Source organism: Lacerta agilis, chromosome 1 (assembly GCF_009819535.1).
Source record: "Lacerta agilis isolate rLacAgi1 chromosome 1, rLacAgi1.pri, whole genome shotgun sequence".
Lineage (NCBI taxonomy): Eukaryota > Metazoa > Chordata > Lepidosauria > Squamata > Lacertidae > Lacerta > Lacerta agilis.
Window position 1 is genome coordinate 4,657,180 of NC_046312.1, and position 17,365 is coordinate 4,674,544.

Below are 17,365 nucleotides of genomic sequence, written 5' to 3' on the forward strand. Positions count from 1 at the left end.
TAGCACAGGTATGGAAGCAACAGCAAATATCTTCAATAGAAGACTGGAGACAAAAAATAATGGAATATGCGGCAATTGCCAAAGTAACAGGAAAAATCAGACAACAAGATGAGGCAATTTTCGACAGGGAATGGAAGAAATTTATGGATTACATAGCAGTAGAGTTGAAATAAATCACATCTGGCATTTGAACTTCTCAAATACATAAAGGGGAAACAAATAAATTAATTATGTATATACATGTTACAAAATCCTTTGTGCGTTGTGTAACTTTTTACGTTTTAAGTAAAACAAAGTGCTGTAAAATATGAATGAAGGAAGACGGCTAAGGAAGATTGGAAGCCATTGTAGATATAGGAAATACATGTGTAAATAGAAATTAGTGAGAATTTAAAAACAGTAAACATAAAATGTGTAACTGAGGAAAAAAAATCAGAAGCCGGTCTTTGGCTTCTGAATATTTTGGAAGTTGAACGGACTTCCGGAACGGATTCCGTTCAACTTCCGAGGTACCACTGTACTGGGGGGGAAATATATATGCAAAAATGTGCATATTGGAGAAATGTTCACTAAACCACTGATGAATTTTCAGGCTTGTGAACAAAAATTGCAAACTGTATTGAAGATGCCTACTTTATATCAAGAGGCAGGGAGTTCCAAAGTGCGGGTGATAAACTATCGAGTTCTTACAAATGTGGAATAGGTATTCCGTGGGACCTGTAGCAGCGCTAATTTCGCCGATCAAAGTGGTTGAGTGGGCAACTAGGGGGTAACCCCTTGCCCGGTAGCAAACTGGCAACATAGCTCAGTAGGTAGAATGTGAAACTCTTAATCTGAAAGTGATGGTTGGGGAGACAGGATCCTCAACCTCTTAATTCCAGTAGCTTGCAGAACATTAGCTCTCCGTGATATAGTGGGAAAGTTTGGAAAATAAAGACGAAAATCCTCCAGAGACCTTCATATTTCTGAAATAAACTTTTTGACGGTTCAAAGCACTTCTTAAAAGTTCTCAGCAACCTTTATGACAACCCTGTAAGGCAGACCAGTGTTGTCCTTTCCCCTATATTGCAGATGGTGGGAGAGAGGAGGGTGAGAGACTGGTTTGCTACAGTGGTGGCCAAACTCTGCCTTCCAGATGTTTTGGGACTCCCATCATTCTTGGCTAACAGAACCAGTGTTCAGGGATGATATGAATTGAAGTCCCAAAACATCTGGAGGGCCGAGTTTGGTCACCACGGGCTTAAGAGTATTGAGTGAATTTGCTCACATGCTTAAAAGTAAAGGACCCCTGGACAGTTAAGTCCAGTCAATGGCGACCATGGAGTTACACCACTCATCTTGCTTTCAGGCCAAGGGAGCCAGCATTTGTCCATAGACAGCTTTCTGGGCCATGTGGCCAGCAGGACTAAGCCGCTTCTGGTGCAACGGAACACTGTGATGGAAACCAGAGCGCACGGAAACGCCATTTACCTTCCCGCCACAGTGGTACCTATTTATCTACTTGCACTTCGTGCTTTCAAACTGCTAGGTTGGCAGGAGCTGGGACAGAGCAACAGGAGCTCACCCCGTCACGGGGATTCGAACCACTCGCCTTCTGATCGGCACGCCTAAGAGGCTCAGTGGTTTACACCACAGCGCCACCCGCATCCCTTAACTACCACCCAAGACCAATTCACAGCTTCCTGGTGGGCCCATTATGCAACATCACTGCAGAGCGTCCCTTCCCTATAGCAGAGGTGAGCTGGCAGCAAGCAATGGCAAGGGCTGTAGCTCATTGGCAGAACGTCTGCTTCGCATGCAAAAGGTCGCAGGTTCAATCCCCATCTGCGTCTCCAGGCAGGGCTAGGAGAGACTTTTGGCTTGAAAGCCCTGGAGTGTCACTGCCAGTCAGTGTAGACGACATTGAGCTACATGGAACCATAGTCTGACTCATTCATTGCAAGGCAGTTTCCTATGTTCATCATGGGAAGATAACTTGAAACACAAAGCCGGATCTCGGGGAAATCGAAATTTTAAGGGGGAGGGAGGGGGGGTTCTATCACTGGCTTACATCACTCAGGTAGGTGGTGGTCTTCGTAGAGATGTCTTTGAACATGAAGCCCACATCCTGCCTGTTTAGGTGAGGAAAGACCAGGGCAAGGGCTCTGAGACCCTCCAGAACCACATTTGCGTCGTACAACGTTCCCAGGAAAATAGCCACAATGGTTTTCTTTTGCTGTTTCACCTGGAAGGGAGGACATTAGATGAGCGCCCATGATATGGGAGATGGGCAAGAGTCCTTTTTCAAAATACTCATGTTATCTTCATGACGGATGCAATGATATAAAGAAGAAAAAAAGGGGGGGGACTTTAAGATCCATAATCCATTATGTGAAATAATTTACGAGGTCAAATTAAATATATCGACCAGCAAGCACACATATACACTTCAGCATTTATTCTTAGTAAATACGCCTGGAAAAAAATTGAAGTCTAATTAAGTCTAAGTCAATACATAAGTGGCTCCTCAAATAACCTCAACTGCCTCTTGGTTTAGTTTATAGCGGCTGCGATTTTTGCCTGCAGTATTGAAGAAAATTCTCCCACTGCTCTAATGAATCCTTTCGTCCTTCCATAAAGAGTTTGAAACATAGGGCAGGGTTCCCCATGTCAGCTGAAGCCCTCAGCAAGGACTTCCATTTGTGCAATGGGATTTCCCCCCTTCTTCCCACATGCACCCCCCAAATTGGCTTGGGTGTGTGTGTGTGTCTGGAGAAACCTCAGTACAGTGCTGTGGGGTGGGTGGGGTGGAGAAAGGGAATTATTCTGTCTGGCAAGCTGAAATGTTGGAATCATAGAATTGTAGACCTGGAAGGGACCCTGAGGGTCATCTAGTACAACCCCTCGCAATGCAGAAATATGTTCCATATGGGGATCGAACCTGTGACCATGGTGAAATCAGCACCACGATCTAACCAGCTGAGCTAAGTTTATGGTAGACCATAAACTTGACATGAGTCAACAGTGTGATACAGCAGCTAAAAAAGCCAATGCAATTCTGGGCTGCATCAATAGGAGTATTGCATCTAGATCAAGGGAAGTAATAGTACCACTGTATTCCGCTCTGGTCAGACCTCACCTGGAATACTGTGTCCAGTTCTGGGCACCACAGTTCAAGAAGGATACTGACAAGCTGGAAGGTGTCCAGAGGAGGGCAACCAAAATGGTCAAAGGCCTGGAAACGATGCCTTATGAGGAACGGCTTAGGGAGCTGGGTATGTTTAGCCTGGAGAAGAGAAGGTTAAGGGGTGATATGATAGCCATGTTCAAATATATAAAAGGATGTCATAGAGAGGAGGGAGAAAGGTTGTTTTCTGCTGCTCCAGAGAAGCGGACACGGGGCAATGGATTCAAACTACAAGAAAGAAGATTCCACCTAAACATTAGGAAGAACTTCCTGACAGTAAGAGCTGTTGGACAGTGGAATTTGCTGGCAAGGAGTGTGGTGGAGTCTCCTTCTTTGGAGGTCTTTAAGCAGAGGCTTGACAGCCATCTGTCAGGAATGCTTTGATGGTGTTTCCTGCTTGGCAGGGGGTTGGACTGGATGGCCCTTGGGGTCTCTTCCAACTCTAGGATTCTATGATTCTAGGATTCTATGATTCTATCCAGCTTGCACAGATAGAACAATCACAAGACCAGGAATTCCACAAAATACATAGCAGAACAAAAACAAACCAATAACCCCCCCCCCCCCACGCACATTTAAAAAGCCATAGGATGTTAATCAGCCAAACGCCTAGCTAAAGAGGAACATTTTCGCCCGGCATCTTCATTGCCTATCTTTAGGCGCCAGGTGAGCCTTCCTGGGGAAAGCATTCCATGAGCAGGGAGCCACTGCACATAAGGCCCCGTCTCTTGTTGCCACCCTCATCTGATGCCTTTGACCCACAGGCGTCCTGCAATAACGCCACCTTTAAAGAGCACAGCCTCACCTTGTCTGCAGCCACGAGGAGAACATTTGCCAGGCCCTTGATTGCCATCTGGCGGGTGCCCAGGTGCTGGTCCCCTGCCCTCTTCACCAGGAGGGGAAGAATGGATTTCAAACGCACCTTTTCTCCTAGCATGGGGTCCCGAATCGCCTGCAAATAAACAGACAGTTTTATTTAGTTATCCTCCCCATTTTATCCTCACAACAACCCTGTGAGGTAGGTTACGCTGAGAGATGATGACAGGCCCAAGGTCACCCAGGGAGCTTCACGGCTGATCAGGGATCCAAACCCTGGTCTCCCAGGATGCAGTCCAACACTCTAACCATTACGTCGCACAATTCACTTTTGTACATTTGAAACTGAGGACTCGGCTATACGGTTTTTATGTGTGGGCTTGCTGATCAGAAGGTCGGCGGTTTGAATCCCCGCGACGGGGTGAGCTCCCGTTACTCGGTCCCAGCTCCTGCCCACTTAGCAGTTCGAAAGCACGTCAAAGTGCAAGTACATAAATAGGTACCGCTCTGGCGGGAAGGTAAACGGAGTTTCCGTGCGCTGCTCTGATTTGCCAGAAGCGGCTTAGTCATGCTGGCCACATGACCCGGAAGCTGTATGTCGGCTCCCTCGGCCAGTAACGCGAGATGAACGCCGCAACCCCAGAGTCAGACACGACTGGACCTAATGGTCAGGGGTCCCTTTACCTTTTTACAAATGTGACACTAGATGGTGTTGATGCGCTAATGGCAAATTCCATATATATATTTTAAAATGCCATTTGAAAAAAGCATTTTCACAGTTTTTTTTAATATTTGTTGTTGTTGTTCAGTTGTTCAGTCGTGTCCGACTCTTCTGACCCCATGGACCAGAGCACGCCAGGCACGCCTATCCTTCACTGCCTCTCGCAGTTTGGCCAAACTCATGTTAGTTGCTTCGAGAACACTGTGCAACCATCTCATCCTCTGTCGTCCCCTTCTCCTTGTGTCCTCTATCTTTCCCAACATCAGGGTCTTTTCCAGGGAGTCTTCTCTTCTCATGAGGTGGCCAAAGTACTGGAGCCTCAACTTCAGGATCTGTCCTTCTAGTGAGCACTCAGGGCCGATTTCCTTAAGGATGGATAGGTTTGATCTTCTTGCAGTCCATGGGACTCTCAAGAGTCTCCTCCAGCACCATAATTCAAAAGCATCAATTCTTCGGTGATCAGCCTTCTTGATGGTCCAGCTCTCACTTCCGTATATATATATATCTGTGTAGATTCAGCCTGTGCCATCCTAACAGCACAGGACCGAAGTGGCAATAACAGGATATCTGAAAGCAGCCCTGTTTAGGGAAGCTTTTAATGTTTAATAGATTATTGTATTTTAATATTCTGTTGGAAGCCGCCCAGATGGGCGGGGTATAAATAATAATATATTATTATTATTATTATTATTATTATTATTATTATTCTATGGGGAGATAGTTTTCTTGGCAAAGAGAACACAAGACAAGCCTGCTGGATCAGGGCTGTGGCCCATCTAGCCCAGCATCCTGCTTTCACAATGGCAAGCTAGATGCCTGTGGGAAACTTGTAAGCAGGATCTGACCACAAGGGCACTTTCTCCTGGCCAGTGGTTTCCGGCAATTGGCATTCAGAAGCATTGCTGCCTCCCGGCTGCAGAGCACAGCCATCCTGGCTAGTAGCTATTGATAGCCCTCTCCTCCTCCATGAACTTGCCTTAATCCTCTTTTTCAAGCCATCCTAGTTGGTGGCCATCTCTGCCTCCTGTGGCAGGGAGTTCCACAGTTTAACTACGTCCTGTGTGAAGAACGACTTCCTTTCAAGTGGCTCCAGGAAGAGAGATATACTGTCTTTTTCGCTCCACAAGACACACTTTTTTCCTCCTAAAAAGTAAGGGGAAATATCTGTCCGTCTTATGGAGCGAATGGTGGTCCCTGGAGCTGAATTGCCCAGGGGCCAAAAGAGGATCATGCTTCTTATTTTACAAAGAGAAAAGGGGGTATTGAAAGGACCCTGTTCAGCAGCTGACCAGCAAGAGATCGGGAGAGAGATAAGAGTCCCGGCTCCCTTTCAGCCCCGCCCTCTATTATTGAATGTGCTGCAGAAGGAGGTTGTTTGTTTCCCCAGCGACATGTGACTGGCTGATTAGATTATCTGTCTGGAAACTGTAGAAAAGGCTCCCTTTCCTTTAGAAGCTGCAGAAATGTGAGTTGAACCCCATAAAAATGGGGCTTTTCCTCTTTGCTTTTCCCCCTTAGCAAAAGGAGCTTTGCTTTTCCTCCTTTGCCAAAAAAGCTGCAAAGCTTTTAGCTGATCCTCAAAAAAATAGGGCTTTTCCCTTTGCAAAAAAGCTGCAGAACTTTTAGCTGATCCTCAAGAAAACCAGGGCTTTTCCCTTTGCAAAAAAAGCTGCAAAACGTTTAGCTGATCCTCAAAAAAACGGGGCTTTTAGAGGAGAAAAACCAGAAAAAATATTTTTTATCTTGTTTCCTCCTCTAAAAACGAGGTGCGCCCTATGGTCCGGTGCACCCTATGGAGCGAAAAATACAGTACTTTTGACTATGGAAGTCCTTTTGATTCTTCTTGCCAAACCAGAAATGTTTGTTGCTGTCGTTTTCTCTCTGCTCCTGCCCTGCGCAATGACAACGCAGAGCCATTCCTGGAAACAGTGGGCTACATCCAGTGCCAGTCCTCCTCAGAGTGAAACCCCTGAAATTCATGGGAATTGCTAACTTTAATTCATTCATTTTAATGGGTCTACACTGATTAGGACTAGCACTGGACATAAGCCAGAGCCCCCAGTTCTTATGTTCAAATACCACGGCACCTTTTGAAAGCAACACCTGAGATGCAGGGGCGTAGCAAACCTCTGCACTGCCCAGGGCGGCAGCGGCGCAGAGGCACTCCCCTGGGGGAGGGGCACGACGCGTGCGCCGTGACGTCGTCGTGATGTCACGACGCACGTGGATGCCGCTGAAAGGGGGGAAAGGGGAAGCTTCCCCTTTTCTGTGGCTTTTTTTCGGCGAGGGGTGGGCCAGCGAGGAGGGGGTGCCACGCTTGTCCCTGGCATGACGACCCCTCCTCGCTGTCCGCCCCTCGGGCCGAAAAACAACAGCGTTCAAGCGCCTGCTTTGCATCCCCCTTTGCCTCTTCGAGTGACTTTTTTTCTGTGCGAGGGGTGGGCCAGTGAGGAGGGGGTGTCATGGCAGCGACAAGCGTGATGCCCCCTCCTCGCTGGCTCACCCCTCGCGCCGAAAAATAACCGCTGGAAGGGGGGGGAAAGGCGGCATGCCCCCGTTCGGGGCCCGCCCAGTGGGGCGGGGTGGGAGGGCTGGCCAAAGTGTCACCCCCCCTCCCCTGGAGCACGGGGCGGACCGCCCCCCGTCCCCCTTGCTACGCCCCTGCTGAGATGCCCAGGCCTTACCTCTGAAAAGAAGGCCGTTCCTGTCAGCCGAAGCTTTTCGGACTCCGAAGTCATCCAGGGGAGTGCATTCTCAATGATCTTGTGGTCCAAAAGTCTATTCTGAAACAGATTTCTATAAGAGGAAAGGAACATTACAAGCTGCTCACTTCCACAGCTGTGTGCGCTAGTGAGGGAGTCTGAATTGGGGTCATTTGAAATACGACCTGAGAGCAGCTTCATCCCAATACAAGGCAATCTCTGCTGCCAAACCAACCCCTCTCTTCCGTAGAGGACATGCGGAAGAGCTTTGTAATTTCGAGGAGTTAGGTGACATGTCTCTTTCCCTTTTACATCCCCGGTTTAAGGTCTGCTGATTTATAATGTGTTTTCCACACACCTGTGTCAGGAGTTTCCTGGATCTCCTGTGTTCTAAGTGCTGATTCATGGGTGTACCCAGGGGGGGCAGGGGGGGCAGCTGCCCCCCTAGAAGCAAAAAAATTAAAAAATTAAATGGTTATCGGCAGCCTAAAAGGAAAAAAAAAAGCTCTCCTCCTGAATAAAAGCTCAACGACTGGTCTTTCTCCCCCTCCCAAAATCTCAATAACAATTGAGCTCTTGCCCTCTTGCCGAGGCACAGTTGGCCACTGTGTGTGTGTGTGTGTGTGTGTGTGTGTGTGTTGCGCCAGTTGTTTCCTCCTCCCTCCTGCTGACAAAGAGCTGGCGTGCCTATCAGAGACCGGATCCTAGCCTGCACCCTGCTTGGTCAAATGGGGATGCAGGTTGAGACTTGGGCAGTGTCAGGGGGCGAATTCATCGTTGCCAGGATTCATCATTGCAAGGGAGCTTGGGAAACTGAGTTCCCTTGCATGGTGAGTAGTTCCTTTGCAAGGACTGAGGATCCTGGGAAACTGAGTTTTTTAGCCATTTGGGGCTTTCTGTTTGGGGGGGGGGAGTTTTTCTGTTTTTTGAAGCTGTTTTTGTTTTTGAACCTGAACGACCATGGCTCCCCCCCCCCCCAGTTTTGACTCTGGGTATGCCCCTGTGCTGATTGGCTAGTGTTGTGATATTATTACAAGCCGAGCTGCAAGAAGCCTCAGCAGCGAGGTCACGTGACTATGAGTCATGTTTTCATCCTGTGGGAAAGCCACCAGCCCTATCAGCTTTCTCACACATGTGATGTTATTGTAATGTACTGTTGTATTTTACTTTCAGTTCTGGCTAGAGAGATGCCAGACGCCACTATAGACAGATCTGAACTCACGAGCTGGCTACGCAGAGACATACTCTGCATTTTAACTGCAATAAAGTAGTTTTAGCCTTCACTGGCTTATGTGTGTTGTTCTTCAAGCTGGGGAACAATCACATATTATCGATGTGCCCCTGGACTCCAGTAGCCAGGAGTGCACAGAGGCTTCGTCCCGCTCTGGGGGTCAGTCTCACAACTTGCCCCCGCGGGAAGTCTCATAACAGCTAGTGGGGAGGATACCCAGTTGCAGTGAGTGGGAGACTCTCAGCTGCTCCACATTAGTCGCACCCGGTATCCTGGGCCGACCATAAGTAATTCCTGTTAACCAGGTGCACTCAATTACATCAAAGTTGGCTATAAAAGCTGTAGGCTGAAGGAGCTCAGTGAGCTTCTTCACAGATTGAGGTACCTGATGCTGCAAGACTGTCGGCCGGGGTCTTTCCATAGCTGTCAACTTTTTCCTTTTTTTAAAGGGGAATTCCCTTATTCCAAATAGGATTCCTCGCAAGAAAAGGGAAAAATTGACAGCTATGGGTCTCTCTCACTGCTCTACCTGGGGCTCCGGGCAGCTAAAGGGGAGACCCTACCTGCCCGCAGACTGTCTCGCCAGAGTGGTGCATGCTCTGGTTATCTCCCGCTTGGACTACTGCAATGCGCTCTACGTGGGGCTACCTTTGAAGGTGACCCGGAAACTGCGATTAATCCAGAACGCGGAAGCTAGACAGGTGACTGGGAGTGGCCGCCGGGACCACATAACACCGGTCCTGAGAGATCTACATTGGCTCCCAGTACGTTTCCGAGCACAATTCAAAGTGTTGGTGCTGACCTTTAAAGCACTAAACGGCCTCGGTCCTGTATACCTGAAGGAGCGTCTCCACCCTCATCATTCAGCCCGGACACTGAGATCCAGCGCCGAGGGCCTTCTGGCGGTTCCCTCGCTGCGAGAAGCAAAGCTACAGGGAACCAGGCAGAGGGCCTTCTCGGTAGTGGCGCCCGCCCTGTGGAACGCCCTCCCATCAGGGGTCAGAGAGATAAACAACTACCTGTCATTTAGAAAATACCTGAAGGCAGCCCTGTTTAGGGAAGGTTTTAATTTGTGACTTTGTATTGTATTTTGGTATTTGTTGGAGGCCGCCCAGAGTGGCTGGGGAGACCCAGCCAGATGGGCGGGGTATAAATTAATTATTATTATTATTATTATTATTATTATTATTATTATTATTGTGTGTGACTCCTGACTGGTATGTTATAATTTGTGTTTTGTATGCCTGCTGTTATTTGTTGACCTTACACAAATAAAGCATTGCTTTTCCTTCACCCACTGGCATGCTTATTGGCTCCAGGTCCAGAAAGGGACCCTGCCCTTGGCAGAACATCCTCCCCTTGCTTTCTCTCAAACATGCCTAGCTGTTGAGCCACTGGCAGAGAAAGAGGAGTAAAAGGGGAGCACACTGCCCCCGGCAGTGCGATCCCGGTGGGGTGCCATCGTGGCTGACCCCCCCCCCCACCTGTGCTGGGTGCCACACCCCTGCGGGTAAAAAAATAAATCTATGCTGCCAATACTCGTGGTAAATCAGTATACAATAAGCAGCACAAAAACGGCGCACACAAATCTACCAAACCATTCCACGTATTGAATTCTATATTGGTAATCCAATCAAAAAGAGAGCAATGCAAAAAGTCAAACAAAGAAGCCACAAACAGAAAACTCATTCAAGTTAGTACAACAGGACAATTTCAGTCTTTAAATGTCTTTAGCCAGGCTCCTGTAGATATTGATGAAAATGGGTCCAGTCAGATGATACGCACAGATGTTAATAGATGAAAGCAAGTCCAATCAGATGGAATACTGAAGATGTGACGCACAAAAATTAGACAGGGTGCCGGCGTTTGTCCCCTGTTTCACCCATGGACAATTTTGGGCTTCTTCAGTAAATTCTTTCGCAGGATTTACTTTTCAGTAATGATATAGAAATTTTTGATTATTTATATAATGAATGTGTAAATGTTAACTAGGTTTGGTTTATATCACCAGTGAAAGTGTGCAAATGTACCAAATCTTTGAGAAAGAATATTTTGAAGAAGAAGACTAGATGTTCTAGTTTAGATGAGATGTAACATGTAAATTGTAAGTATGGATTTTTGTATTTGTCTGTTCAGACATTATTTACAAACTTTGATACCCTTTGCACTGTATGTTTTAATATTAATAAGGTTTGACTTATCCCACCAGTGTATGTATGAATATACAGTAAATCCTGGGAATTCTACCAATATAGAATTCAATACGTGGAATGGTTTGGTAGATTTGTGTGCGCCGTTTTTGTGCTGCTTATTGTATACTGATACACCCCTGCGGGTGGCATGCCACGCCCCTGTGGGAGGCGCACTACACCCCCAGGACATGTGCCAGCCCTGCCCCCGCCTGCTCTCCGCCCCCCCCCCCCCGGTGCCGGAGCATGAAGCTCCACACAAAACAATCTACACAAAGTAACACAGTGGTGATAATAATCTAGCAGTAAACCAACCAAATCACCACAAACTGGCTGAAAAAATGTAAAAAGGAATTTACTAGACTAATAACTGAAGGAGGATTGACCAATGACCATTCAAACAAGCAAAAACGTATTGCAATGCCATGTGCAAATCAATACTGGTTCTGCCAAAAACATGGAATGAATTATATGCACGGTAAATGTTCCAGTGTCTGAATAACAGAACCATTCTGTTTTTAACAGGGTTTTTAAAAGTCTGCTTTACTTTCTATGGTAAAGAGCGCCTTGGTTTTGGAACGCTTTGGTTTTGGAACGGACTTCCAGAACGGATTAAGTTTGAGAACCAAGGTACCACTGTATTACTAATGAATTATTATTATTATTATTATTATTATTATTATTATTATTATTAGCATAATCACCCCCATAACTGGCACTGCTGGGGAATTCTAAGAACCCAAATAACCAGTACAGTTTTGAAATCAGTGGTTAAAATCAGTGCAACTTTAAAACCATCAGTCTACGGATTCCAGTTATTTCCAAACAGGCCTAAACATGCTTCTTGAACTTGGGGACAGTTGTTCAACATCTGGATAAAATCGGTGTCGTTCTGAAAGGTTAAGTCCACCATCTTGATTCTAAATGGCGGGCCATTGTCCAAAAATCTGCTACTTGATCTCAGGAAGCACCCTGCATAATTTGATTGCAATATCTTAGAAGGTGACAAAACGCATAGCCAACAGGCAAACAATTTCCCCAAATATATAGCAGATAGCCTGGAATGTTTCATTGATGGTCTGCTGAACTCTGTATAGGATAACAAAGGATTGTGGCAGTTCCGCAGCTCCGTAGTCCACTGTTCCTGAATATAAGGGGAAGTGTGGCAAACATCAGATGAAGGACTTAGTTCACTAATAAATCCCAAGTCCCTCACCTGGCCAGCAGAGAAACACCCTCCTGGTGGGTTCTAGGATCACCAAGTGAAGTCCAGATGTTCACCTCTCCAAACTCTGCCAGCGATGGATCAGAGATAAGCTTCAACACAAGAGCCTTCAGACTCGCCACAGAAAGTCTGTGGAGCAAAAGGGCACAGAAAGGGCATCTGAATTGGAAGAAGGTCAAAGTCGGATACTTGAAGCAGAACAGGCCAATATTTCAGAACAGACTAAAAATGGTCTGCCACCTCTCTGGTCACCTCTGGTCCTAAAAGCACTGAGCCAGCAGCTGCAGGTGACCTGCTGGGCATATTTCAAGGGGTTAGGATTAATGTGCAAAGCCATAAATGGCTTGAGATCCAACTACCTAAACCTGCCTTCCCCAATATCAACCATTTTAGGCAGAAGAGGCCCTTTAGATTGTGCCACCCTAGATGCTGTTCTGCAGCAGGGTCTTCTTGGTGGTGGCTCCCCATTTGTGGAACCCTCTTCCTGGCGAGATGTGTCTGCCTCTCTCATTATTAACATTCAGGAGCAATTTTAAAAAAAACAGCAGCACACAATTATATTCATCTGAGAGGTTTGATGGCCGAAAGCTATGGCTCCTGGCAACCTGGAAATGAATAGCTGTGAGGGTTACGTGACTGTTTTTTAAATGTTTGTTGATGTACTTAATGTCTTTGTTTTATTTTACAGCATTTTGCTTTCTTAGCTTTTGGCTATCTTGGGCTCCCATTGGGAAGAAGGGCAGGGTAGAAATTGCACAAATTAAAAATAAAAATAAAAAAGACTGTTTTGCGTGGAAAGAAGTCATAAAGAAGGAACTCTGCATGTGCAGCTGTCTAAGAGGAAGCCCAAGATTTGGACTCCTGCATGCTGTGTTCATGGGGTTGTTAGTTCAGTTCCTGCAGGCCGACAAGAGAGGCCTCTGTATATGCAAATTTACTTGTTCAGAAGGGCTGCTGTCACAGGAAAGCACAGAGCTGCAGAGCTAGAATGGACCCCAAGGGTCATCTAGTCCAACCCACTGCAACGCTGGGGTCTCGGCTAAAAAAATCCCTGACAAATGGCCACCCAATCTCTGCTTACAAACCTCCAAGGATGGAGAGTGCACAACAACCCGAGGGAGTCCATTCCTCTGTTAAACAGCTCTTGCTGTCACAAAGTTAATCCTAATGAGCGTTCCCCACATCGAACGGGGTGTGCATGTTGCGAGGTTGCGGGGAGGCCCGCTGAATCACGGTGGCAGCTTCTGGCAGTTGGTCTGGCTTCACCTTCCCGGGGTGGGATACCTGTGGACTCCACCTACTCCAGCAGCCGCCCAATCCTGGCTGGGAAGGTGTTGCCAGGGGGATTGGCCAGGTAGAGGGAGGGATTATACAGTACACACAATAGAACTCGAGTCATACCTGGGAAGCGGCCGTTGGATTCAGAGCTTCCCCACCCTCCACTCCCTCAATTGATGCTTACTTTGCAGGTTTAACCACCCCTTTTTCCCACAGCCACACAGGCGCTGCTATGACAAGGTCGCTGTTAAAGGGCTGGAAAGGAATTTCCATGCATTGGCAGGTTTCGGCTTTCCTGTAGCAATTCGTCACAACTTTGGCGGTTGTAGGCCTTGGGCGGAATCTTTTAGTCATTTACAGGATTGGGGGGGGGGGTGTGGGGCGGTGACCCCCGCCCCCATTGCGGCGGCGATAAGAGGGTTCCCGTTAAAGGGGTCTCAGGGGGAGGCATTGACCAAACGTCCAGGGTCGTCAGTGCCCTCCCCTTCCAGCGGCAGCGAACATAGGGGGGGCGGGCTATCTGCTTGAACATATGTTCTCCAGACTAGCCCACTTCCCAATCATGCTGGATAACCCTGAAGGTACGCAGAACCCCGGCTGCGGGGCTGGGAAGGATAAACGCCCAATGCCTGAGCCAAGGTCTTCCTACATCTGAAATATTAATAAAGTTGTGGCCAATTTAATCCCATAGAACGTTGTCATGAGTCTTTATTTCCCTCAGGGGCTGCCCCGGGGTACAGGGGGACATCGCCTGGCCACGCAATGTTTAGTCAGGATCTTCTTGCTTGTAGCTTGAACCCATCGGTTTGGGTCCTACCTTCCACAGCAAGAGAAAGCAATCTTGTTCCCCTTTCCATGTGACACAGCCGTTCAGTTATTTGAAGACAACGTGTCATATCACCTCTCAGTCTCTTCTTCTCTGGGCTTAACATACCCAATTGCCTCAACTGTTCCTCATAAGGCATGGTACCCAGGCCCAAGATCTATATGTTTCCAGAGGAGGCCCATGCAAAAAGAGGTGGGCAAAGTGGGAGACTGACCTGCAAGGGTTGCCTTCAGACAAATGCTGCTCTCTCAGAAACAGCCTCCGGCGACCTTCGTGAAAGGGCATCTTCTTCTCGAGGGTTTTGCTGACCTGTTGCAGGAGAGTGCAGAACAGCTCTGGGAACAGCTCCTGGATGCCCTCCTCGGTCTGCAGCACGGACAGGACTTCGTAGATGGCGCAAGTGGCCTGAACAGAGAAGCAGCAAGAGAATGAAAGCACACCTCGGTGTGTGAGAGGACGTCTTCCCGTAAACGGGCTTCATAGAACTGAATCATAGGATTGTATAGTTGGAAGGGGTTCCAGTGGTCATCTAGTATCAGACGGCAGAGGAAACAACCCTCACGGCAGGTTGCCAGGAACGGATAAGACAAGGAAAAGTCCTTACCATCTGCTTTTGCTTCTGAGCTCTTTGCTTTCCTACTTTCAAGGCTCGCTGGGTTCTGGGAGGAGGGGGTCTGTAATGCTTTCTAAGGACACTGTGTCCGTCAGCTGTCGCCCTCCTGGTGGTTCCTCATCCTCATCTCCCATGATTTCCCAGCTTCCCCCCCCCCCCATCTGCCTCTGAGCTATGACCTCCCTCAAACCCCTGTTGTAATTCTGAGCTGTCTTCTTCTCCTCTGGAAGGGTTAGGCTGGGGAGGCAGTCTCCACCATTCCTCCTCTGCCCAGTCCTTGACATCTAGTCCAAATTCTTGCAACGCAGGAATCGCAGCTAAAAAAATCGCTGACAGGCAGCTATCCAGCCTTTGCTGAAAAGCCTTTGATAAAGGAGAGTCCACCTTCCAAGACTGCCTGGTTTTCTGACTGCTGTATGGAAAAGCACATGAATGTGACCTTTGAAGAATTTGTAAGTAAAGCACTTTTACCAAATGTGTGGTCTCTTTCTATGCTAAGAGAGAAGAGAGGGACTTTGGAAACAACTTAGGAGGGGAGATTTTGTACTGGAGTTCTCTTGCCAAAGGGTACTTGCCCCAAACCTGGATCTTAGGCACCCTGGAATTCTCTTTTTCATATATACCTATATTTTCCTCTTCAACCAAGAACAAAAAAACAAAACCCCATCAGATTGCTGGTGGGTGTGAGGCTACCCTCGTAGCCAGGCTTTCCTGATGCTCTTGTGTTGTTTCAGTCTACATCAAGCGAGCTAAAATCTCTCCGCTCTAAGAATCCCTCCCTGTTTCTCAACTGCTCCTCACTTCTTCTCACTCACCTTGAGAGGTCCTTCATCTGCAAATTCCATGCTCTCGTTGCTGCCTGGGGAGAAAGGGGCTTCCAGACTTGAAGGCTCTGCCACCCTGGCTGCTAACTTGCATAAAATCAGTAAGGCCTGGGAAGGGTCCTTGCCTAGAGACCTCCAGAGTTCACCCGTTTCACTGCAATGCAACAACGCAGAAGTTGAAGGGGCTTTGTTTTCCCCCCCACAAGCTCACTTAAACCCAATGGGTCCAATTTGTGGGCTCAAATGCAGACGCAGAGTCTCCCCAAATGTACAAAAGCCTCGGCTTAATGCTGGCATGCACCTGTCCATCGGGAGGCGGCGGCGGAATAGGCTCTCGATCACGGTGTCCAGGTGAAAATAGGAGACAGCCGACACAGCTTCCACAAGGACCTGCCGCAGATCTTCCTGCTTGATGGTGGGCAAGCGGCTGTAGAAGATGTCCAAGATCTCTGATACCTGACAGGGGCAATTCAGGTGCATGCGTTGCTATCAGCAGTCCCACTCGTTTGAGTCAATTGCATTCTAGAAATTCCAAATGCCTTCTTAGAAATTTAACGCTACTCTGCTTTCTCTGAACAAAGAAGCATAAGAACCTGCCTTGTCCTGAGCCAGGACACCTGGCCTGCTGGCTCTCTATCATGCTCACAATGGCTCTCCAGGGTTTCAGAGAGAAGCATTTCCCCAGCTCTATATTTCTACATGGTCTTATACAGCCCAAGGGAGTGGGTTGGTCCAAAGAATGTGCACACCATGAACAGATTAACACTGCAATCTTATTTGGGGGAAAGGCTGTAGCTCAATGGCGGAGTATCTGCTTTGTTTTTGCAGAAGTAAAACCAAGTTCAGCTGTACCTTGGTTGCCAAATGCCTTGGAACTCATACATTTTGGCTCCTGAACGATCAAAAACTGGAAGTGAGTGTTTTTGAATTAATTTTGAAGATGAACATCCGATTCTGGTGTGGCTTCTGTGGCTTTCAATTGGCTGCAGGAGCCACACTTTGGTTTCTGAATGTTTTGGAAGTCGAATGGACTTCTGGAACAGATTCCGTTTGAGAAAACCAAGGTACAACTGTACTTCTTTCAGGACCCAGTGGGGCTCTGCCGTGCGGGTTGCTCGAAAACAAGGGTGAGGAACTTCAGCTATGGGGGCTACATGCACCCCCCAAGCCTCTGTACCTGGCCCCCAGGGCTCTCTTTGGCCACACCCCCTTCTACAAGGCCACACCCCTCCCTGGCCCTGCTGTGTGTCCTCTGCAAGAGCTTTTACCTGGCTGGATCTTTTGGAGTGATGGGTACGTGTAGGAAGAACATCCTTTTGCATGGGCAGAAGGTGCGAAGGTGAGAGTCGCATCCATCACTCAGCCAACTTGCCTATCCAGCCCCACCCACAACTGGCATGTGCCCCCCACCCAAGAAGGACTATGAAACAAGATCCCTGCCTCTGCTCAAAAGCTAAAGCCAAGCTTCTACACCTGCCAAAGCCTGCTCCAACAACCAATTGTAGACTGATGCCTTTGGAGACCTGTCTGACACATGTCAAACAAAGCTTATAAAAGCCCCCCCCCCCATGGTGGCAAGGGGTCACCTGGGCTCCCATAGCATCTCCGGAGTCCCAAAGGATGGTTAGCAGCCAGCGGCCAGCAGAAATGGCGCACATTTCATTTCCGGACACCAGGTCTTCCAGGATGACCTCGATGAATTCCAGGGCTTGATCTGGTGGGAAATGCATGCTGACCACCTGTGGAAATGCCAGAAGTAAAGGATTGTGAATCT

General features: G+C 47.9%; 1 protein-coding gene across 1 annotated transcript in view; it reads right to left on the reverse strand.

Moving 5' to 3' along the window:
* Nucleotides 1-17,365, reverse strand: part of LOC117060323 (maestro heat-like repeat-containing protein family member 2B) — a 61,962-nt gene that overhangs the window by 9,002 nt on the left and 35,595 nt on the right. Inside the window, exons 25-32 of the mRNA XM_033172541.1 lie at nucleotides 17,178-17,330; nucleotides 15,893-16,047; nucleotides 15,583-15,745; nucleotides 14,369-14,559; nucleotides 12,042-12,179; nucleotides 7,388-7,499; nucleotides 3,972-4,118; nucleotides 2,051-2,224 (exon numbers count right to left, since the gene is read on the reverse strand). Of these exons, the coding sequence (XP_033028432.1) occupies nucleotides 2,051-2,224; nucleotides 3,972-4,118; nucleotides 7,388-7,499; nucleotides 12,042-12,179; nucleotides 14,369-14,559; nucleotides 15,583-15,745; nucleotides 15,893-16,047; nucleotides 17,178-17,330 (1,233 nt within the window). The remainder of the gene's footprint in view (nucleotides 1-2,050; nucleotides 2,225-3,971; nucleotides 4,119-7,387; nucleotides 7,500-12,041; nucleotides 12,180-14,368; nucleotides 14,560-15,582; nucleotides 15,746-15,892; nucleotides 16,048-17,177; nucleotides 17,331-17,365) is intronic.